Consider the following 24,340-nt stretch of genomic DNA (forward strand, 5'->3'; position numbering starts at 1 on the left):
AATACCAATATACATACCAAAAACTGTAAATTAAAAAATACTTGGCCAGATATACAAGCAACCTAAGTGTCCATCAACAGATGTGGTAAATACATACAATGGACTGCTATTCAGCTATTAAAAAATTTTTTTGCTACTTGCAACAACATGGACAGACTTGAAAGGTATTGTTTAGTGAAATGAGTCAGAGAAAGACAAATACTGTATGTTATCACCTATATGTGGAATCTAAAAAGAAAAGAAACTAGTGAATATAACAGAAAAGAATCAGATACAGACTTGTGGTTATCAGTGGGAGAGGGAAGTGGGAAGGGACGAGATAAGGGGAGGGGGTATAGAGGTACAAAGTACTATGTATGAAATAAATAAGCTACAAGGATGTATTGTACAACACAGAATATAGTATTTCATAACTATTAATGGAACATAACCTTTAAAAATTGAGAACTGCTATATTGTTTGTATACTGTATATTGAAACTTGTATATTGTACATCAATTTTATCTCAAAAAAACCATTAAAAACAATTTCCACTCAGACTTCAGTATATTATTAAAACTATAAAAAGGTAAAAAGAAACCCTTACTGCTAAAATATGCTATTATCCAAATCTTCAGCGAATCCTATCTTTTGCAATAGATAGATCACCGATACAACAGATAGATCATTAATACAATAGATATATCACTGAAAACATACACAGATCACAAATCACAGATCCAATAACACACATAACAGTGAAAAAGTCTGAAGTATTACTGTAATTACCAAAATTCAAGAGATGCAAAGTCAGAAAATGCTGTTGGAAAATGGTGCCAATAGACTTGTTCAGTGCAGCGTTTGCCACAAACCTTCAATTTATAAAAACAACTCAGTATCTGAGAAGTACAATAAAATGAGATATGCCTGTGTTCCTGAAAAGGCTTTAATGTATAACATCTTAGACAAATATAAGGCACTCATGTTAAAATCTAGTTTACATACCAAAATGATCCCAGTCTTCCTGCAGATTCTGAATCTCCAGCTGGTTCTTGCCCTCCGTGAAAATTGGCTTTGGGTTTTTCTCAAAGCCCCCCGACAGGATGCCCCCCTGCCAGTTCCGAATATAAATTCTTCCATCAGCGTCTACAACAGCTGAGAGAGAAAGTGACAAAGGGGTGGGGAGCAGAAGAGAACACGGGGCTTAGAGGCAAGCCAGCTGTCACATGGACAGAAAAGGAAGTTAAACAAAGATATCTAGAATTGCCCTGATTAACCAGGCAGGGCTCAGTAAACACAAGCATTCGTTAGCTTTAAAATGCTTTCCCTGGTCGTGGGCGAGGGTGCTCCTTCCAGATTTACTGTGGAGTCTGTTTTTCAGATTACCCCTATACCAATCACTTACCTAGAAACTTTGACTAGTCTGAAAATCAAGCCACTGTGCCACATGGAAGCCTGACACAGGGGCTGCAGAGCCCACTCCAGGGATGAAGGCCTCCAAGTGGTATCGAACCCTCCCTACAGCGGAGTCACTGAAAAGCCCGAGTTTAGAGCTCACCTGTGGCATCTCCCCAACAGGTAGCATTATGTCAGCTCTAGGTTACACTCCAAACATGCCCAATTCAGACCTCTGTCTGGGACTACAGTTAGCTTGCAAACAAAGGAACAAACCAGCTCAAATGGCACGCCCACTTTGGCCATCCTTTCATAAAAAGACATTCAAGTCAGGTTAGAACGGGGTCTACCTCCCTGTAACATGCTCCAGAAAAGAAGTGAAAAGACTCTTCTGGGTGCAGTCTGTCCTCAGCAGAAAGCCCTTCTTGGCAGAGGACAGAACAGGGGCAAGGAGACAAGAGTAAAAAAAGGCACAAGTCCTCACTTGGTGTGCTGCTCGGCAGAGGGGTCTCCCAGGGGCGAGTCAGGAGGTAGAAGTGTTCGCAGGCATGCAACGGGATGCTGACCGGCTCCTCGCTGCACAGACCCAGCTCGTATGCCCACTGCAGACGGACAGAGGGATGGGTGGAGAGGAACAGAAGGACACGTGAGCAGGTGCAGCCTCTTGAGACGAGTGTCATTTCAAGCAGCTCCTGGGCGCTCCCTCCCCCATGTCTGCTGTGGGAAGCCGACTTCCAGCTTTAGTTCCTAACGTTTTCAGAGGGGAGCAACACGGTACCGGGTGAGCCACGAAGTCTGCTTTCTGAGCAGAGACAGAGTCACCAGCTCGGAAGAGGAGCTCGTGGGGAGCCAGTGAGGCCCTTTGAACGAAACGCCGGGCCTCAACTGCGAACCCCAAACACCAACCATGAAGACGTCCACGTGGCGGAAAGTACTCCCGGGTGCCCTTAAGACTGTGGAGGGGGCCAAGGGACCAGCCTGCCGTCAGAGCTGCAGGCTTTAGTGTCCTGGACACGGGACCCACGCTCCCGACACAGGAGCACCCCCAACACGCATCTGCTGGTGGTGGGATGACACGAACCACCACACAGCCCTGATCTGGGACCGGGTGCTGTCCGCGCTGACTCTCTGGGCCTCCCTGAGCAGGGCTGCCCCTCGGCCAGGAAGGAGTGGGGATGGTCGCCCGGCTTCCACACGAGGGGCGAGGGCAAGCTTCCTGTATGGAGGGGGGGATTCCGAGTTCTTCCAGCCAAATAAGAAACAGTGTGTCCTAGACGTCTGCTTAGTCCATTAGAAAACTAGCCTTACGTCTGTACCCCAAAATCCTGGAGACAAAAGTTAAATAAGAAAGTCAGTGACCAGTCTTGTCACTAACCTACCTGACCAGCACAGTTGACAAAATACTGGCACTGGATCTGTCCTTTATCCGTCTCCACACCGGTGACTTGACCTCTTTTGACCATAACATGAAGAATACTTGTCCGGTCATAGATCTGAACACCTGTCCCAAGGTAAACACAGAGTTGGGGAATCGTCATCCGCTGTCTCAGAGTCAGGCATTTGCAGCAGCTTCTCCACAAACACTGAAAAGGCCAGGTCCGTACTTTTTTAACTTTAGAATCCAAAATACTCCTGGAACCAAATCCTGAGATGGTAGAAATGGGCCTTTCCCAAGACTGAAAATACCAGCCAACTGAAGTCATAATCGAATTCCAGGGATCATGGGACTTCCCTGGTGGCCCAGTGGTTCAGGTCCATGTTTCCATGCAGGGGGCCTGGGTTCCATTGCTGGCTGGGAACTGAAGTCCCACAAGAGGCATGGCACAGCCAAACAAAAGTCCAGGAATCATAAAAGGGGCAGGAGAGAAACAGCACCACAGGGCCTCCTCAATCCTCATTGACCCACACCACGACCCAGTTCATCCAGAGCGGACAACACCACGGATCAGCCTTCCCCTGTTCATTCCAACCCCGGGACGTGACCCCCGCTGTGCACTGAATCCCCAAGGCGTGTGCCAGCCTTGGAGCTTCTCGAGTCCTGTGGAGGGAAAAAGGCCCTTAACACCTAAAACGCTCTAAGCAGGACTAAAGGCAGTGCCTAGGACACCTAACAAGAAAAACGTGGCCCCGAGGGAAACTGTGTTCACAGGTACTGCGCCGAGACAAAAACTCAGAGCCGCCAGCCGCAGTTCCGCCGCAGAAACTGGCTGGTGCCCTGCCGCTGGCAGCGCTCTCCTGACGCCCGTCTTCCTCGCCCCGTGCCCACTCACCGTTCTGGGAGGCGGCACTGGCCAGGGCGAGTGCCACGTCGGCGGAGGACACCACCGCGTCCTCGGGGACGTGCATGGCGCCCACCAGGTCGTGCACGTTGAGCAGAGGGTGCAGCTCGGCCACTCTCCTGGGGGAGACGATCTCGCAGGGGATGCCTATGACACTGGCACAGAACACAGGGGCACAATGACATTCCCCGGCCTCCGCAGAGGTCAGCTGACACGAAGTCGGGACGGGCTCAGCCTCATACGTACTTCAGCCTCGAGCTGATGCGCTTCAGGGAGATGAGCCGGTCCTGAGTTTGGGCCAGAAAGATGGAGCCTGTCCTAGTATAACCTGGAAGGGAAAGCAGCCCAAACTCAGACAGACCGGGCCACCTGCCGGGGCGCATGGGAGCCCACCAGACTGTGAGGCGGACGACCCGCGAGGAGTCCCGGACTGCCACCACCCAGACAGGCTCAGCTCACGGCTCTGTGACCCGTCCCTCCCTCACCCCTTCAGGTGACCAGGCCCTTTCTCCGCCGGTCCCTGGTGGGCACGGACCCATGGAGATGGTTGCTCTCAGTGCAGCCGCAGGCCTGTGACCTATGCTCAGCTCATCTGACCTCCTGGACCCTGGGTCTTGGGCCAGGAGAGAAGGCGGAGGTCCCTCCTCTCATCTCAGGAGCAGCAGCGTCCAGGCCAGCCCACTCCCCTTCCAGCTGAGGGCCTGGGTCGTCACCACCCGGCTCCACCTTGCCTCCGGCTGGCAGCCTCCTCCCACCCCACAGGCCCCGCTGGCCTTGCAGAAGCTCCTTGTTGTTGCCCAGCTTAGCCCCGGGCGAGTCCTGGTGTCTGCAGTCAACGTACTGGATGTGACCACTACGAAACCTGAGTCAATGACAATCCTCCCAGATGCAGTGTCTTATCAGTTCTCATGATGAAAAGCTTGAATCAGTCACTTGTCTTTTTACAATGGAAATACAGTCATGATAATTTCAGAGCCTGGTTTTTGTAAGTATTAGACATAGCCTCATTATATTTATTCCTTTGCTCTGTCCTAGGATACACAGAAAGCAAAAATTTTCATACCCCTGGAAAAATAACTTGCTAAGTACAGGATCAGTGTGTGTTCACATTTCCGTTTGTCTTCGACTAAAGGTAGAGTTAAATACTATGGTCAGAAGTCTCCCAGTTTGTTCTTTTCCCCCCATTATAAAGTTGTTATTCATCTGAAATGCAACTATGTTATTTCTGCTAGTATTTCACTGTTGGTTCCCTCCCATTCTGATGTTTTTTTTTTTTTTTTTTTATATTTGAGTATTGAGAATGTCCAAATCATTCTAAAAGTCAAACTACAGAAGTATCAACTACCCCCCACTTCCCCACCATGCACCTTATTTCCCACTTACTCTGGAGGTAACCAGCCTCAGTTGCTATGTCGTGCTGCTATGTCGTGTCTGACTCTTTTCGACTCCATGGACTATAGCCCTCCAGGATCTCCTCTGTCCATGGGATTTGCCAAGCAAGAATACTGGAGTGGGTTACCATTTCCTTCTCCAGGGGATCTTCCTGACCCAGGGATCGAACTCTGGTGTCCTGCAGTGGTCAGCAGTTTCTTTACTGCAGAACCTCCAGGGAAGACCAGCCAACCTCAGTACTTTCTGGTTTATTTCTATATTTATTTGCAAAAAAATGTATATTTTCTTGTTTCTTCTTAGTTCTTATAAAAAAGCAGTACATTTTATATAGCTTTTACCATCTTGGTTTTCTCATTTAACAATGTATCTCAGAGATCATTTCATAGCAATTCATAGACATCTTCCTCCTCCTTTTTACGTCTACTTAATAGTCCTGTGTGTGGACTTCATCAATTTTGTGCATGCATGTTTTTGTGCAAGATATTAAGTGGAAAAAACAAGGTACAGATATGCTTAATACAATCTCATTTCGCTTTAAAAAAAGTACACATGAACAAACCACAGAGTGGTAACCTTTTGGTGGGAATTCAGTGGGGAGGTTGACTTTTTCTTTATATATTCCTGTATTATTCACATTTATTATAATAATTTATTACATATATTTAAAACTTTCTAAAAGTTCCTTATAACCCACAAAATATTTTAAAAAATTAATTGGTTATCAACTTGGTAAAGTGGCTTAATCTACCTGTATCTAGGTTTTTTAACTGTAAAAGAATGATCCATCCTTATTATAAGGTCAAATAATACATGAAGTACTTTCAGAAGACTATTAAAACGTTTAGATTATCACATTCAGTCACCTGACAAAAATTTTATCAGGTACAAAAGAAGCACAGCAGAAACTAATTTTTGTATAATGAGGACTCTTGAAGTGACCCAGTAACTCTGAGCTAAAAGCAGTTAACATACACCTCATGTGAATTAATTATTTTCAGAAGATTAGCTTATTATATGGTACCATTAAATCTAGGTTTTGGGACTTCCCTGGTGGTCCAGTGGTTGTTAAATTTCTGCACTTCCACTGCAGGGTGACGGGGGAAAGTCTGACCCCTGGTTTGAAAACTAAGATCCTGCATGCTCCTAGGCCAAAAAAAAAAAAAAAAAAACTAGGCTGCACAGACGTCATGTAATGTCTCAAAGCAGTCCACTGAACGACCGCGGTCATGGGAGTGCACACCCGCCCACTCTGCCGGACAACAGATGCCTCTGTCAGGGAAGCCCCCCGTCGTCTCACTGCGGCACTGGTGGGCTGCACCGCGGGTCACAGACCGAGGGGGTGCCCTTGCTCTAGGTTGCCTGACTTCCTCACAGCCCCACAGGCACCAGGGAGAGAGCAGGCCCAACAAGGGGTTCTGGCCGGTGACCCAGAACAAAGGCTAGACTCGGTTATTTTCCAGAAAAGAAGCCTGCAGCCCCAATCCCTGCGGACTCTAGCAGCTGAGGAGTGCCAGGCTCAGCAAAGCGCGAGCCACTAAACCAAGGGACCAGGAGTCAGCGGTGCCCCCTCTGGGCTTGTTGTGGACCCTCTTCCAACCCAGACCCTGGGTAACGCCTGATTCAAGGACCTTGTCATTAAATTAAATCCATCCAAAAAAGACTGAAATACAGTTAGGTCCATGTCTACCATGTTTAAGTTACTAGAAAATCAGTCTTAAGTTACAATTTACAAATAAGGTTATACTTCAGTTGGCAAAAATAGAAGCTACCATCCTTTGTCAGCATTAATCTCGATGTATCCATGATTTGAATGACACAGGTCAGCAAGATTATCCCTCCACAGGCCCCGTCCTGTCGTCAGCACTGGGCCTCACCACCCCCTTTGGTACTGTGGTCACCAAACCGCTTCGTCAGCAATGAAACTAGCTCTGCCCCTGGGCTTCTTGCTAACATGTCACCTTACAACAAAGTACTAGACTTTCTTTCTGCCTTGTTGCCATATGGACCACGGTCTTAGATTCATCTGCTGCTCTTAGGACAGTTCCTACTTACTCCAGTAAGTGGCTTAGGTCTGTGTCCTTACTCCCCTAACTACACAGGTAAGGAGAAGCACATGTATGTGCTCTATAGTTAGAAATACCATTAAGTATCAATATTTGGGTGGGTCAAATTATGATTTAACCACCAAGTACCTAAAGTTGAGGCACCAAGTGTTGCCACTTACTATGCTTTGATGACTGGAATATATCGGAAATGGCCCAGGAAGATTTTTACTTCATAAGAATAACAGAATTTGAAAAGGAGCTAGGGTACTGAGTGAAGACCCTCAATCTGCAGATAAGGGAAGTGAAGACAGTGCAACAAGCTCAGAGACTTGCCCAAGGTCAGAGCCGGACAAGTGGCAGAGCCCGGACTGAAACTCAAGGCTAAATTACCAGATCAACAGGCCAACTTGGTGTAGCACCAGAGAGAGCTGAGGAAAGGTCTAGATTACCTGCTTACCTGTTTGGATCCCCGTTTCTTGCTCTAACTGATGGTAGAGTTTGTTTGAATAATCTGCCATCTTTTGCTCGATGGCCAAGTGCCTGGCAGTGCTTAGGATGCCAGCACAGAACCTCGTAGAGCCAGCAGCCAGCCTGCAGGACAGATTGTTAGGGAGACGCATATGTCAGTGAATACAGCAAGTTCAAGGTTCCTCATTACACCACTGCTGCAACAGCCAGAGATGGAACCAACGTCACAGTCTCAGCATAAGAATGATTTAAAATTTTGGAATTTCACTTATATATACAACATTAAAAAAAAAAAAAACACTTTCATGGACCAATCCTAATGGAGCAACTCTAATGAGAAGAGCCAGGTGAGGAAAACTATTTAGGGTATGCTGTCACTTGTATGAAAAAAATAAATGAATCTCCAGATACCCGCATATACACCTACCAACACTTATTTGATTATATACAGAGAGGATTATCTGGAATGGTACCTAAGGAACTTAACTCACTTCCAGTGAGGGAAACTTATAGTTAGAGATTAAGGAGCAGGAGACTTTTCCCTTTGTACTCTTACACATTTTCAGTTTTGAACTATGTAAATGTGTCACCTATTCAGAATTTAGAATGAAGTCCAATTTGTGGCAGGGAACAAAGGCCTGGAACAGAGAAAGGACACTAGAGGAAATAAAGCATCAACTTTAGTTTAAAATAATGTATCAATACTGGTTCATTAACTGAAACATTAATCCTTACAGAAGATGTTAATGACAGATGAACCTGGATGTGAGGTGTACGGTAACTGCACTATCATTTCAACTGCTCTGTAAATCTAAAGCTTTCTAAAATAATCAAAGAATAGGAACAGAAATAGAATATAGCCAATTTCATTTCAGCTCACAGAAGAAGCACCCAAGTCACAGTATTTACTGCTTAATTAATACAGCAAAGAGAGCAAGATGGTAAGATGTACTTTAAATCAGAAATAAACACATCCTTTATTTACTTGTTACGTCCCAATCTCTGAAAACCAGAAAACAGGAAAATTAGGCATCGCAAAATGAAGTCCTGAAGAGTTCCCTTTTCTGTAATTTACTCATGCTCCTTAGTGACATTTAGGTTAGCTACTGGTGGGTGAGCACTACTGAGATGACAGGGAGGAGGGAAGCCCAGGGCAGCAGAGCCCCAAGCCACGGCCAACTGGAGTCTTACCTGCCCTGCTCCAGAAGGACGACATCCTTCCACCCCATCTTGGAGAGGTGATAGGCCACGGACGTGCCCATGATTCCACCGCCGCAGACGACCACCTGCGCCTGGGCGGGCAGGGCCACGGGGGGCGCCGCGGCCGCTGACGCGCTGCCTCTGGCCGGGGAGCCCTTCCGCCATCCTCGGCGGCTCCCCGGTCCTCGGACCACCGCCAGCAGCCGGTGCAGCATCACGTGTCAGCCGGGGGCCGCGCGCTCACTCAGCCACGCAGCAGATCCAGGGGTTCACACTAGAGAGAGGGAGCCAAGGGTGTCACTCCACTGTACGCAGAGCACGGCGTGAACGAGAAAAGGCGGAAACCCCGAACGGTGACTGCTCACTCAGCAAACGTCTCAGGGCTTACTGCGCTCCGGACACGCCGCTGGGTGTAACACAGCGGTGACGACAAACCAGGAGGTCCCCGCCTTTACACAACTTGCCTCTGAGACAGAGAGACCAGCAGCCAGTGTACAAACAAGATAAGGAACAGAGCTAACAGCACGGTCACTGGGGGCACACTCAGAACACGGCGGTCAGAGGGGGGACGTTTGAAGAGACTCGATGACAGAGAACCAGCTGCGTGAGGTCGGAGAGCAGCAGCGCGTGCGAGGCCTGGAGAGGCGCAGCTCGAGGGGTCAGCGCAGAAGAGGGGACAGTGTGCGCGCAGCACGCGAGAGGGGCCAGCTGAGGCCGCGCTGGAGGGGGGGGGCCAACCACGCGGGGCTCCGGGGTCCCCGCGGGAGGCTGCACTGGAGGGGGGCGCCAACCACGCGGGGCTCCGGGGTCCCCGCGGGAGGCCGCGCTGGAGGGGGGGGGCAACCACGCGGGGCTCCGGGGTCCCCGCGGGAGGCTGCACTGGAGGGGGGGGCCAACCACGCGGGGCTCCGGGGTCCCCGCGGGAGGCCGCACTGGAGGGGCGGGGGCCAACCACGCGGGGCTCCGGGGTCCCCGCGGGAGGCCGCACTGGAGGGGGGGGCCAACCACGCGGGGCTCCGGGGTCCCCGCGGGAGGCTGCACTGGAGGGGGGGGGGGGGCCAACCACGCGGGGCTCCGGGGTCCCCGCGAACAGCAGGGTTTACTCTCAGTGCAAGGGAAAAGACGCAGGGGTGACATGGTCTGCCCTGTTTCTCCAGGGTGAGGCTGGCTGCACGGAAGGCTCCCAGGAGGACAGGGAAAGCAGAGGTGAGTCAGGACACTGTCTCAGTTCTCAAGGAGACGCCAGGATGGCTCAGATGAGAATGCGGCAGTGGAGTCAGAGAAACGACTGGATCGTTTGGGAAACAGAGATGACAGAACTTACTTGCCAACAACTGATGCTAAAATGGGAAAAACGGAGAGATAAGGCTGAGGGCCCCGTCTGTGGGTTAAACAACCAGGTGAGAAGGATCAGACACGGTGGAGGCTGTGAGGGTGTGAGTGAGCAGGGTGGAAGGTTCCACAGAGTCAACAGCCGGAGACCCGGCAGGCAGCGCGGGGAACACGGAGCAGCTGGTGCCCAAGCCCGAGACTGCCGGGGTGCCCGGAGCAGAAGCGGGAACTGGACCCCTTGCCCAGCACCGAGCGGGTGGGCAGACCACCTGCCCGGCCCTGGACCCTCCACCACCGCCCCAGCCTCGCCCGCCCAGGGAGCAGCCTGCTCTCCTCCGCAGGAGCCACCAAGGGCACCTGCCACTGGTTTGCGCTCTCATGTCTCAGCCCGACTCCCAGTAAAGCCGTGCCTGAGCGTCTATTGATTAACGAGTCCTAGAACCCACTTTGACACCAGGGACCCGGCGTGGAGGCTGCAGCATCCATGAACCCTGGGCAGTGGCAGGAACTGACCAAGGAGACTCTGCTACTTGGTCCAGTACCACAGGCTGCATATGACCAAGGCAGGGTTTTAACAGAATTAATGCAACAGCAAAACAGAGAAGTCGTCAAGCTTCAAGAAACTGCAGACAGACCTGCTGGCAGAGCACACAGTCGCAGAAGCACAGCAAGAGGCAGCCTTAGGAGCAGAGAGGGCGCTGAGCAGACATCACGGCCGCACGTGGTGAGCAAACCCCCACCTCCTCCATGACGGCCCCAGCACCTGTGCGCCGCCGGCAGCCCCAACCATCCAAGGCCAAGGTATCGACGCGCATCCGTCAGGGGACTCGGATCCGTGACCAAGGCAGGCACAGACCGTGTCCCAAGAGGAATCCCAGGCAGCCAGGGGCCAACCATCCTGGCCACCTGGTGTCCTACCGCGCCTGAGGTCCCTGTCAAACGCTGCCTCAAGATGGAAAGTTGTCCACACAGCCAGTCCTGCTGGAAGCCCATTGCCACAGGACCCATTCTCTCTCCAGTTCCAATCCTTCATTTATCTCCCTTAAAACCTCACCATTTCTCCAAAGCAGACAGACAGACGCCCAAAACACACATGAAAAGATGCTCAACATCACTAATCACTAGAGTAATTAAAATAAAAACTATAGTGAGGTATCACCTCTCATTGGTCAGAAGGGCCATCATCAAAAAACCTACAACACCAAATGCTGGAGAGGGTGTGGATAAAAAGGGAACCCGCTTACACTGTTGGCGGGAATGTTAATTGGTACAACCACTATGGAGAACAATATGGAGGTACCTTAAAAAAAGTAAATATAGAATTACCATATAATCCAGCAATCCCACTACTGGACATATATCCAGGGAAAACTATAATTCAAAAAGATACATGCACTACAGTGTTCCTTGGCGCACTATCTACAACAACCAAGACATGGAAGCAACCTAAATGTCCACTGGCAGAAGAATGGATAAAGATGCTGTAGTACATAGAGTACATATACAATGTACATGTACAGTAGTACATGTACAATGGAATATTACGCAGCCATTAAAAGGAACAAAGTAATGCCATTTGCAGAAACATGGATGAACCTAGAGATTATCATACTAAGTGAAGTAAGACAAATAGATAAAGAAAGACAAATAGCATACGATATCACTTCCATGCAGAATTTAATTTTAAAAATGAGACAGGGCTTCCCTGGAGGCTCAGTGGTAAAGAATCTGCCCACTAATACAGGAGACAAGGGTTCAATCCCAGACCCAGGAAGATCCCTGATGCCTCAGAGCAACTAAGCCCAGGCACCACAACTACTGAGCTTGTGTGCGAGAGCCCAGGAGCCGCAACTCCTGAGCCCACACGCCCCAAGTACTGAACCCAAGCGCCCTAGAACATGAGCTCCGTAACAAGAGAGGCCACCGAAAGGAGCATCCTGAGCACCCAACTAGAGAGCAGGCCCTGCTCACGGCAACCAGAGCAAAGTCTGCACAGCAGTGAAGACCCAGCACAGCCAAAATAAACACAACTAATAAAAAAGAAAATTAGAATCACACAAGTGAACTTTTTACAAAACACAGACTCACAGATCTAGAAACAAAATTCATGGTCACTAACGGGGGACTGTGGGGTGAAGGGATGAATCAGGAGACTGCGGTTCACACACACACACTGTTACATAAAGCTAGCAAGGAAACTCTACTCGATATTCTGTGTAACCCATGTGAGAAAAGTATCTGAAGAGGAATGGAGATTTATATATCAGATCCACCTTCTGTACACCTGACTCTAACACAGCACTGTAATTTAACTATACTCCAATAAAAAGAAAATTTAAAAAATGTAATCACTTAAAAAATAAAATGACCAGGGCTTCCCTAGCGGTCTAGTGGTTAAGAATCCACCTGCCAAAACTAATAGAATAAAAAGGGCAAAAAAAAAGAAAAAAAGAATCTGCCTGCTAATGCAGGGGACACAGGTTGGCTCCCTGGTCCGGGAAGATTTCACACGCTGCAGAGCAACTAAGCCTGTGTGCCACTACTGAGCCCACGCTCTAAGCCCACAAGCCACGAGCACTGAGCCTGAGTGCCTAGAGCCTGTACTCAACAAGGGAAGCCATGGCAGAAAGGAGCTCACGCACCGAAACCAAGAGAGCCTCTGCCAGCTACAACTAGAGAAAGCCCGCCCAATGCAACCACGACCCACTGCAGCCAAAAGTAAACAAATACCAATTACAAAAAAAACCCTGAAAAAAAAGCTTCTCTGAAGACCAACTACTGCCAATATGGAGCAAGGCCCCTATAAAGTAATCTGAACCACTCCCACTGCAGTCAAAGAGCAAGGGACATCTAGCTGGGTACATTTGTCCAGAATAAGATTTTACCTCTAGAAACTCCACAGGTCACAACAGAAGAACCACCACCTGTAAAGCCAGTGGAAGAGCTAAGATACCTATTCAAAACACAGGCAGCATCGGGACTTCCCTGGTGGCCCAGTGGTTAAGAATTCACCTTGCAATCCAGGAGGCATGGTTTGATCCCTGGTTGGGGAACTAAGTTCCTACATGACAGCGAAGATCTGAAGATCCCCTATGCTGCAGCTGAGAGTGCAACACAGTCAAATAAACAAATGATGGAGGGGACATAGGTATACCATGGCTGAATCATGTTGATGTTCGGCAGAAACCAACACAATGTTGTAAAGCCAATTATTCTTCAATGAACAATAAATAAATTCAATTATATAAAGAAAAAGGCAGCATCAACAGACAAGTTAAATGATGCAGTGGCTCAGATTCTTATTAGCCATTCTTGCTACTGCCCTCAGCAGGATCATATGCGAACATCTTGTTCAAAATGTTGTCGCGCTTTACCCGCTTCGTTATCAACATAATGGTCTGCTGTCCCCTTGTTGTCTTAAGTTATAACAACAGTTATGTCCTTCAAGGATGTGTCCTCTTAACAACTGTGCGACGGACATTCAGGTCTGCATCCCCTCCTCTGCAGACACCCAAACCATCATATGTTTTGGAACTCTGGCCAGGCCCTGTGCTTTTCCAGCCAGGCTACAGCCTATCAATGACTGAAAAAGCTCACTTTACACTTGATCTTAGCCAAAAGGCCGAGAAGCGATGAAAAAGCTCACTTTAAAGGGGCGCACAGTGTAGGGACTACAAGGTGAGTGGGGTTTGCATCTGTAACAGGACCACTTCGGCTCACCACTGGACCCAGAGCCCACTGGGCATGACCTCAGTGGGGGCAGGGCTGGCCATCAGACCAGCAGTCTCACGGGGAGGTTTTACCTATCATGAAGCCACACTGAGAAATCTCATCAGCTTGCTTATATGATGGAACAGTTCAGACAAGCCCTCTCATTTCTTTAGCTAATGTAGTTCTTGACAACAGTCTAGTTCTCAATCACCTGCTGGCAGAAGGAGGTGGAATTTACGAGATAACTAATACTTCTGGCTGCACCTGAATGAACGTGATAGCATGGGTGGAAGTTCAGTTCAGTTCAGTCACTCAGTTGTGTCTGACTCTTTGCAATCCAATGCACTGCAGCACACCAGGCCTCCCTGTCCATCACCAACTCCCAGAGCTTACTCAAACTCATGCCCAGGAGCGGGGATCAGGATGGGGAACACATGTAAATCCATGGCTGATTCACGTCAATGTATAGCAAAAACCACTACAATATTACAAAGTAATTAGCCTCCAACTAATAAATGGAAAAAAAAAAAAAAAAACCAACTCATGCCCATCGAGTCAGTGATGCCATCCAACCATCTCATCCTCTGTTGTCCCATTCTCCTCCCACCTTCAATCTCTCCCAGCATCAGGGTCTTTTCAAATGAGTCAGTTCTTTGCATCAGGTAGCCAAAGTATTGGAGTTTCAGCTTCAACATCAGTCCTTCCAATGAATATTCAGGACTGACTTCCTTTAGGATGAACTGACTGGATCTCCTTGCAGTCCAAGGGGCTCTCAAGAGTCTTCTCCAACACCACAGTTCAAAAGCATCAATTCTTCGGCACTCAGCTTTATTTATAGTCCAACTCTCACATCCATACATGACCACTGGAAAAACCATAGCCTTGGCTAGTCAGACCTTTGTTGGCAAAGCAATGTCTCTGCTTTATAATATGCTGTCTAGTTTGGTCATAACTTTTCTCCCAAGGAGTAAGTGTCTTTTAATTTCATGGCTGTAGTCACCATCTGCAGTGATTTTGGAGTCCCCCAAAACAAAATCTGTCACTGTCTCCCCATCTATTTGCCATGAAGTGATGGGACCAGATGCCATGATCTTTGTTTTCTGAATGTTGAGCTTTAAGCCAATTTTTTCACTCTCCTCTTTCACTTTCATCAAGAGGCTCTTTAGTTCTTCTTCACTTTCTGCCATAAGGGTGGTATCATCTGCATATCTGAGGTTATTGATATTTCTCCCAGCAATCTTGATTTCAGCTTGCACTTCCTCCAGCCCAGAGTTTCTCATGATGTACTCTGCATATAAGTTAAATAAGCAGGGTGACAATACAGCCTTGACGTACTCCTTTTCCTATTTGGAACCAGTCTGTTGTTCCATGTCCAGTTCTAACTGTGGTTTCCTGACCTGCATACAGATTTTTCAAGAGGCAGGTCAGGTGGTCTGGTATGCCCATCTCTTTCAGAATTTTCCACAGTTTCTTGTGATCCACACAGTCAAAGGCTATGGCGTAATCAATAACGCAGATGTTTTTCTGGAACTCTCTTGCTTTTTCAATGTCCCAACGGATGTTGGCAATTTGATCTCTGGTTCCTCTGTCTTTTCTAAAACCAGCTTGAACATCTGGAAGTTCACTGTTCACGTACTGATGAAGCCTGGCTTGGAGAATTTTGAGCATTGCTTTGCTAGCATGTGAGATGAGTGCAATTGTGTGGTAGTTTGAGCATTCTTTGGCATTGGAATGAAAACTGACCTTTTCCAGTCCTGTGGCCACTGCTGAGTTTTCCAAATTTGCTGGCATACTGAGTGCAGCACTTTCACAGTATCATCTTTTAGGATTCGAAATAGCTCAACTGGAATTCCATCACCTCTACTAGCTTTGTTCATAGTGATGCTTCCTAAGGCTCACTTGACTTCACATTCCAGGATGTCTGGCTCTAGGTGAGTGATCATACCATCGTGATTATCTGGGTTGTGAAGATCTTTTTTGTACAGTTCTTCTGTGTATTCTTGCCACCTCTTCTTGATATCTTCTGTTTCTGTTAGGTCCATACCATTTCTGTCCTTTATTGAGCCCATCTTTGCATGAAATGTTCCCTTGGGATCTCTAATTTTCTCGAAGAGATCTCTAGTCTTTCCCATTCTATTGTTTTCCTCTATTTCTTTGCATTGTGTGCACCAGGACCCAGGAGAAAGGAGCAGTGACCCCAAAAGAGACTGACCCAGAGTTGCCTGTGACTGTCCAGGAGTCTCCAGTGGAGGTGTGGGTTGGTGTTGGCCTGCTGCAGGGTTGGGGACACTGTGTGCAGCAATACATGCATGGGGTTCTTTTGAAGATTATCTTTATTACCTCCACCATAGTTCAGCCCAGGTAAACAGCAGGGAGGGAACACAGCTCCATCTAGCAACAGAAAACTGGATTAAAGATTTATTGAACATGGCCCCGCCCATCAGAACAAGACCCAGTTTCCCCCTCAGTCAGTCTCTCCCATTAGGAAGCTTCCTTGTGAAGCCTCTTATCCTTCTCTATCAGAGGGCAGACAGATTGAAAGCCACAATCACAGAAAACTAACCAATCCAATCACATGGGTTTAAGTTAACATTAAAGAAATATGCATCCAGGCCAACTGGCTTCACAGTTTTAGTGGTGGCAATATCGCCTTCACTCTCTGGTCAAAAGTTAAGTTAGACCTCCCACGGTTAACCTGGTTCCTTCCCTTCCTAGGCCCTTGAGAGGCTACTACTATTCTCTTTTTGGCCCTTGTTTGTTACCTTCTGGACAAGTTTGTGTCTTCTAAGCTCCAACAGTTTCAAGTAAGACTCATGATAGCACAAGAACTCAACCCCTTCCAGCAGAGGGTGGCCCAGGTCTCTACAGGTCTTTGGAGCAGTCAGAGAGGGACTTCTAACCTCTAGGGTAGGCTAGGGGCTGCAGCCCCTGTCCAGCAGGAAGAAATTCCAGAAGAAGAGACCTTAGGCCTCTTACCCCTTAAGAGTAAGGGGTGTAGAATTCCTCAAAGGGAATGAGACAGGCTGGAACCTGGGATCCTTTGCCACACTGCTTAAACTTGAACAAATGTCTCCTTAAGCAACAAAATACAAAGAAACTATAAAGGACTAAAAATAAGTCCATGCATGTGAAGCTGGGGTAAATTATGGACAAGATAGGAAAAAGACCCAAAGAAGTCAACTGCTACTTCTGAAGAGTGGAGAGCAAAAGCAGGTGTTGGGGAGCAAAAGCAGGGTGCTGCACATGGACCCTGCACACACCACCACCAAAACGGTGGGCAAAGCACCCCTCAATCCCAGCGTCTGGACCCGCTTCTACCCTTACCACATATATGGACCCAGACCACCAACCCCCTTGGGGAGTGAGCAAGGAAAACCATTACCTGTCTTCATGCCCTTTTGGTGTAGCAGGGACCCCAATAAAGTCTGGCCTGAATTTCTTGTCTGGCCTCTTTTCAATTTCTATTGATTAAAGAGGCCAAGAACCCTGGGTGGTGACACCGGCACTGATGTCCACCCACTGTCTCAATGGAAACGCAGCTCTCCTGAGGGCATTGTCAGTCACGTGGCCAGCCCTGTCCCACGGGCCTCACCATCAAGAGGTACGGTTGGTGTCCTCCTGTTTCTGAACCATTACCACTCAGTCATCCTTGACAAAGACCCTCTTCCTCTGTGGCGTAAGTTAGCAGGCAGCCCTACCTAGCACCAGGCTACTTCCTGTTAACCCACAGGCACATCTCTGTCTACATCTAGTTTCTGAACCTGTAACTCTGCTCCTCTCCTAACTTCTGACCTCATGTCCTCTCTTCCTTCATCACAGCAGATAACCTGTCTCATCCTGTTCCCTGAGACCCCTCCTGTAAACCTCTTTGCATCTGTAACCATCTCTGCCTTCTTTCACAGGGTCAAAGGTAATCCCTCACAGAAGCCGGATCCCACTTCCTGCCTCCTTCCTCTGAGTCGAGCTCCATCAATTGTTCTCCTCTTTCACATAACTTCACATTTCCCTCCTTCTCCTCCACATTTAAATGAGTTCCAGTACCCCTCGCCCCACCCAGGAGATTTAAGTGAAAAAGCAAAGCTCCGTAACACTCTTCAATTAGCTATGTTTCATTTCTAAAATTCTAAATTATAAAACGATGGTCACTGCAAAAACTCAAAAACAGAAGAAAATTAAGATTTCCCTCCACTCAAAGTTCACAATATCAGTGTTGATGATATTTTCCCAGAATGTTATTTTTGCAGCAATGAGCTGCCCTGATGTCCACTTGTTTGCCATTGCCTGTGTCTTAAGTCTTTCTTTTATGACCTTGGTGATGGCATGGTTGGTCAAGGAACTTTTTACGCAAAATCTCTTAACATGTACTTCACAAACCTTTTTTTATTTCACAATAAGTAAACTACATAGGCATTGCTAATACTTTGTTTCTCACTTCTCCCCCCATCCTACTCACTCCTGAACCAAACCGGTGGGGCTTCTTCCCCACTAGACCACTGCACCACTCTCACCAGGAACACAAAGGCTACTGTTTCCCAGGGCACAGTTTGGGCGCCACCTCACTGGCCCCCTGAAGGCTCCCTCCTGCTCACATGCTTCCCTTGTTTGCTGGGGCAGCCTCCTCCCTGATCACATCCCGCCAGCCTCTCCTCTGCCCTTCCCTCTGTGCGGACATCCCTCGGGGCTCCCTGAGGCCAACCGCTCTCCCCATCCACCCCTAACTACACTGACTCCCTTTCCTACCATGACTGATGGCCTAACCCATCCCTGAGCTCAGGCCTGCAGGTCCAGCTGAAGAAGGGCCACTTCCACTTGGACTCCCACTGACCAGACTGAGCACATCTCAAAGGTAAAGCCGTCCTCCTCAATCTCCAACTCCACCCCACTTCCTCTGTCCCCGGGGACCCCACTCAGGAGAGTCCTGGGCGTCATCCCGCATGCCTCCCCTTCTCTCACCTCCTCTCTCCAGGCCACCATCCAGGCCTAACTGACAACGCCACAGCCTACACTTCCCTCCAACGGACCGCCTCTCTGTCTGCACTGCCCTGTCCGGAGCACAGACCAACCACCTCTCGCTCAGTTCCCTGCGGAAAGTTCCCCACGGGGCTCCCCACCTCGGATTTGCGACACCATTCTCTGGATGCGCCACCCCCCCCCCCCCAGGCTTTACGCAGGGGCCTGAGCGCAGCTCTAAAACGAAGACCCTATTTCATGCCCCTGCTTACACCCTGCAATGACTATCTGGTGCCCTCAAAGTAACCTTCCTTAAGAGGAAATGCAAGACCCTCCTGTGTCTGCTCACCTATCTCTGGTCTCATTTCTCTTCTCTCACCTCTCACACTCTCATCAAACCTAAGCTGCTGTAATTCTGCACGCATGCCAGCATGAACTTTCTCTTCCACCTCCAACATCTGTGCAAGCTGTACCTTCTAACTGGCAGTTCCTGCCACCCCTCCCCCAAATAAGGACAATCCCCTCAGTGCTCGGCCTGTGTGACATCTTATTTGTCCCCACCCTCCCCCCAACAGTAAGTTAAGTGACTCCTCTATGTTCTCCTAAACACCCTGCACATCCCCCAGCTCACAGCCAGCCACACTCTGTAACGGGCTGTTTGCTGAACAGAGAAGCAAAACAGGAACTCATCCGAGAATAAAGATTTTAGAAGCTGACAGATCTGGGTTTGATAATCTCCCCCACCTCTCATCAACTGTATGACGTTGAGCAAGTTATTAAATTTCCGTGCTTTGGGCTGCTCATCTGTAACATGGGCTAGGAATTCTACTGCACGTGGCTGCTGCAAGACCAAAGCAGACAGGCAGGAAAAACTGGGCACATGGCACCTCAGATGCACTCGGAAAGTGGGAGCCTTTAGTCCCCTGTGATAATGGGAGTCTCTGAGAGCAGGGACCAGGTATAACTCAAACAACATTTTTCTCAGCATTCACCCTAGGCACCTTGGAAATACTACTTGAATGAGACAAAATGAATGAGAACAGAGAACAAAGAAGATGGGGAAAAAAATTAAGTGATGGCTCAGATCTCAAGCCTAGGGCCCCAGATGTGAGGCTATAGCCAAATAACATGAGGTAACTTTTTTCCAAAATGGTAATATTCTCATAGATAATTATTACGTGCCAGACACTGCTTTATGTATACTGCTAACTTAATCCTCATCTATGAAAGAGATGCTACCATTTCTACTGCTCACCTGAGGAAACGGCCACACAGAGAACTGAAGTGACTGATCCAAGATCCTATGATACTGATGAGCGGCAGAGCCTGACTTGAAAGCCTGTCAGTTTAGCACTAGAGTCTGCCATTGAATCATTATTCCATGCTACCTTTAAATTAAGATGAGTTTAAAAAGGGTAGCTGTAAAGGAGGCCAGAACCACAAGGGTTAGCAAAGATGGCATTAGAAACATAATAACATTTCAGTTTCAAGAAGAAAGAAATAATACTAAAAGACTGGAGTGATAAGAACCAAGAAAAGGATTTTTGACCTTGTGCTCATCATGACCTGCAAGAGTCAGTGAAGTGGTGAGAACAAATAAAAGAAGGACCTACAGTGGATGCAAAGAATGAAAGTAAGGAAGGCAACAGAGTCTATTTCAGTAGGTTGGCAGCAAAAGCAAAATAAAGCCTGAGAGCAAAGGAGATGGTATCAGTAGAGAAGAAATGGAAAATGTCAAGGACAAGTAAAACACATCTGGTTGAAAACCAATCATGTGTGTAATTTCTGCTAAACAACCTCAAAACTGTCTCTGGTTATGCTCAGATCTGCTTCCACAGATAAGAACAAGAAAACAGCTCCAGCTCCTGTGAGTTGTTCCTCTGCATGGTCACATCATCTTGTACCAACTGGCTGCTGGTCACAAGGGACCCTGGGTGAGAAGTGTCCATTAATGGTGTGCTAAATGGATCAGCACACCATTTCGCACACCTCCCTCAGCATAAAGCCCACCTCCGACAACTATTTTAAAACATGCATACACACACTCAGGTGCTCCCTCTCTGGAGATTCTGTTCCTGCTGTTCTAGGATGCTGCATCTTTCAACAAGTGCACCAGGTGATACGAAGTTTGAGAACCTGATCCAAACCCCTAGCCCTAGAAAAGCGCCCCTTTAGCCCGGCTCTCTCCTCGCGCCGCAACCCCACGCTCACAACGCACGGGGAAAACAGACTTGAAGATGCCTCACTCAAACCTCAATGCCATGCACATCAGTCCCAAAGGGTCAAACGTTAGAAGAGAGCTCCCTGCCCTGCCTGGACGTTCTCAGGCAACCTCGCTGCCGACTCTGCAGCAACTGACCAGCTGGTCAAGCACAAGCGGACGCACGTCTCCACGCGGGAAAACGACTCCACCTGCAGAGGCGACCCGGGTGGACGAGCCTGACGCGCGGCGGGGGGCGGTGCACGGCCGAGGGGCGCCGGAACAGAGGTCACCCGGCCGCGCTGGGCCTTGGGGGGCCGCGGCCGCCCGCAGAGCCGGTGTCCCGGCCTCGGCACGGCTCTGCGAGGCGTCACAGCCGCAGAGAGGCCGGGGGAGCGCGGAGACGCGGCTCCTCAGGGCCAGCCGGAGCCGACGGGAGACGAGGGCCGGCCGGAGCCCCAAGAGCCAAACCGCGGGAGCAAAGCGGGGGGCGCGGGGTCCCAGGCCGCCGAGGCCCGCGCGGACGGCAGGCCGAAGCAGCGTCCTCACCAGAACCTCCCTTTACCTCAAGGGACCCCGCGGACTCCGCGCGCAGCTGCGCCTCGGCTGAGGCGGGGCAGCAGGCACTGCAGGACCCGGGGGTCCTGGGGCCGGAAGGGGGGTCGCGGGGCGGGGAGGGGGCGGGACGAAGGGCGCGAGGTTCCGGGGACGCTGGAGACGCGACCTTCCGCGCTTTACGGTCCCGGGCAAGGGTACGCCGCCGCGTGAGCTCAGTCGCGCACGCGCGCCGCGACAGAGCTCCGCCCCTGACACGTGGGCTTGTTTCGGTCTCGCGAGGCTCCGCCCCTGGAGCGGGGCACCCGCCTCCGCATCCTGCAAGATGGAGGTGAAGTGAAGGCGTGCATTTTAGGGGCCGCCTTAGGACTCAAGATTGCCGGGAGAAATATCAATAACCTCAGATATGCAGATGACACCACCCTTATGGCAGAGAGTGAAGAGGAACTGAAAAGCCTCTTGATGAAAGTGAAAGAGGAGAGTGAAAAAGTTGGCTTAAAGCTCAACATTCAGAAAACTAAGATCATGGCATCTGGTCCCATCACCTCATGGGAAATAGATGGGTAAACAGTAGAAACAATGTCAGACTTTATTTTTTTGGACTCCAAAAATCACTGCGCATGGTGACTGCAGCCATGAAATTAAAAGACGCTTACTCCTTGGAAGGAAACTTATGACCAACCTAGACAGCATATTAAAAAGCAGAGACATTACTTTGCCAACAAAGGTCCGTCTGGTCAAGGCTATGGTTTTTCCAGTGGTCATGTATGGATGTGAGAATTGGACTGTGAAGAAAGCTGAGCGCCGAAAAATTGATGCTTTTGAACTGTGGTGTTGGAGAAGACTCTTGAGAGTCTCTTGGACTGCAAGGAGATCCAACCAGTCCATCCTAAAGGAGATCAGTCCAGGGTGTTCATTGGAAAAACTGATGCTCAAGCTGAAACTCCAATACTTTGGCCACCTCATGCGAAGAGTTGACTCATTGGAAAAGACCCTGATGCTGGGAGGGATTGGGGGCAGGAGGAGAAGGGGGCAACAGAGGATGAGATGGCTGGATGGCATCACCGACTCGATGGGCATGAGTTTGAGTAAACTCTGGGAGTTGGTGATGAACAGGGAGGTCTGGCGTGCTGCGCTTCATGGGGTAGCAAAGAGTCGGACAGGACTGAGCGACTGAACTGAACTTAGGACTCTGGTCTTGGGCTGTTGAGTTCTCTTTTTTTTCCCCCTTCATTTATTTGTATTAGTTGGAGGCTAGTTACTTTACAATATTGTAGTGGTTTTTGCCATACATTGACATGAATCAGCCATGGATTTACATGTGTTGCCCATCCTGAGCCCCCCTCCCACCTCCCTCCCCATCCCATCCCATCCCTCTGGGTCATCCCAGTGCACCAGCCCCCAGCACTTGTCTCATGCATCCAACCTGGACTGGTGATCTGTTTCACACTTTATAATATACATGTTTCTATGCTGTTCTCTCAGATCATCCCACCCTCGCCTTCTCCCATAGAGTCCAAAAGTCTGTTCTATACATCTGCATCTCTTTTTCTGTCTTGCATATAGGGTTATCATTACCATCTTTCTAAATTCCATATATATGCGTTAGTATACTGTATTGGTCTTTATCTTTCTGGCTTACTTCACTCTGTATAGTGGGCTCCAGTTTCATCCATCTCATTAGAACTGATTCAAATGTATTCTTTTTAATGGCTGAGTACTATTCCATTGTGTATATGTACAACAGTTTTCTTATCCATTCATCTGCTGATGAGCATCTAGGTTGCTTCCATGTCCTGGCTCTTATAAACAGTGCTGTGATGAACATTGGGGTACATGTGTCTCTTTCAGTTCTGGTTTCCTTGGTGTGTATGCCAAGCAGCAGGATCGCTGGGTCATATGGCAGTTCTATTTCCAGTTTTTTAAGGAATCTCCACACTATTCTCCATAGTGGCTGTACTAGTTTGCATTCCCATCAACAGTGTAAGAGGGTTCCCTTTTTTCCACACCCTCTTCAGCATTTATTGTTTGTAGACTTTTGGATAGCAGCCATTCTGACTGGGGTGTAATGGTACCTCACTGTGGCTTTGATTTGCATTTCTCTGATAATGAGTGATGTTGAGCATCTTTTCATGTGTTTGTTAGCCATGTGTATGTCTTCTTTGGAGAAATGTCTGTTTAGATCTTTGGCCCAGTTTTTGATTGGCTCGTTTATTTTTCTGGAATTGAGCTGCAGGAGTTGCTTGTATATTTTTGAGATTAATCCTTTGTTTCTTCATTTGCTATTATTTTCTCCCATTCTGAAGGCTGTCTTTTCACCTTGCTTATAGTTTCCTTTGTTGTGCAAAAGCTTTTAAGTTTAATTAGGTCTCATTTGTTTATTTTTGCTTTTATTTCCATTACTCTGGGAGGTGTGTCATAGAGGATCCTGCTGTGATTTATGTCAGAGAGTGTTTTGCCTATGTTCTCCTCTAGGAGTTTTATAGTTTCTGGTCTTACATTTAGATCTTTAATCCATTTTGAGTTTATTTTTGTGTATGGTGTTAGAAAGTGTTCTAGTTTCACTCTTTTACAAGTGGTTGACCAGTTTTCCCAGCACCACTTGTTAAAGAGGTTGTCTTTTTTCCATTGTATATTCTTGCCTCCTTTGTCAAAGATAAGGTGTCCATAGGTACGTGGATTTATCTCTGGGCTTTCTATTTTGTTCCATTCATCTATGTATCTGTCTTTGTGCCAGTACCATACTGTCTTGATGACTGTGGCCTTGTAGTAGAGCCTGAAGTCAGGCAGGTTTATTCCTCCAGTTCCATTCTTCTTTCTCAAGATTGCTTTGG

The 24,340-nt window shown here is 48.5% G+C and overlaps 1 protein-coding gene across 4 annotated transcripts in view; it reads right to left on the reverse strand.

The window, feature by feature from the left end:
- Positions 1-21,673, reverse strand: part of PDPR (pyruvate dehydrogenase phosphatase regulatory subunit) — a 41,045-nt gene extending 19,372 nt beyond the window's left edge. For 2 of the 4 annotated variants that reach the window (XR_009692079.1, XM_061137711.1), the window contains exons 1-8: positions 21,517-21,673; positions 8,750-9,032; positions 7,548-7,681; positions 3,900-3,981; positions 3,645-3,808; positions 2,754-2,875; positions 1,859-1,976; positions 985-1,134 (exon numbers count right to left, since the gene is read on the reverse strand). Coding sequence is in view for 3 of the 4 variants with exons in the window: in XM_061137711.1 (XP_060993694.1) it covers positions 985-1,134; positions 1,859-1,976; positions 2,754-2,875; positions 3,645-3,808; positions 3,900-3,981; positions 7,548-7,681; positions 8,750-8,973 (994 nt within the window). In the remaining variant the exon portion in view is untranslated. Of the gene's footprint in view, positions 1-984; positions 1,135-1,858; positions 1,977-2,753; positions 2,876-3,644; positions 3,809-3,899; positions 3,982-7,547; positions 7,682-8,749; positions 9,423-16,013; positions 18,901-21,516 lie in introns of those variants that run through there. The other 2 variants (XM_061137715.1, XM_061137718.1) reach the window with 2 other exon arrangements.
- Between the last annotated feature and the right edge of the window lie 2,667 nt (positions 21,674-24,340).

This window comes from Dama dama, chromosome 4 (assembly GCF_033118175.1).
Source record: "Dama dama isolate Ldn47 chromosome 4, ASM3311817v1, whole genome shotgun sequence".
In the NCBI taxonomy this organism is placed as follows: Eukaryota; Metazoa; Chordata; class Mammalia; order Artiodactyla; family Cervidae; genus Dama; species Dama dama.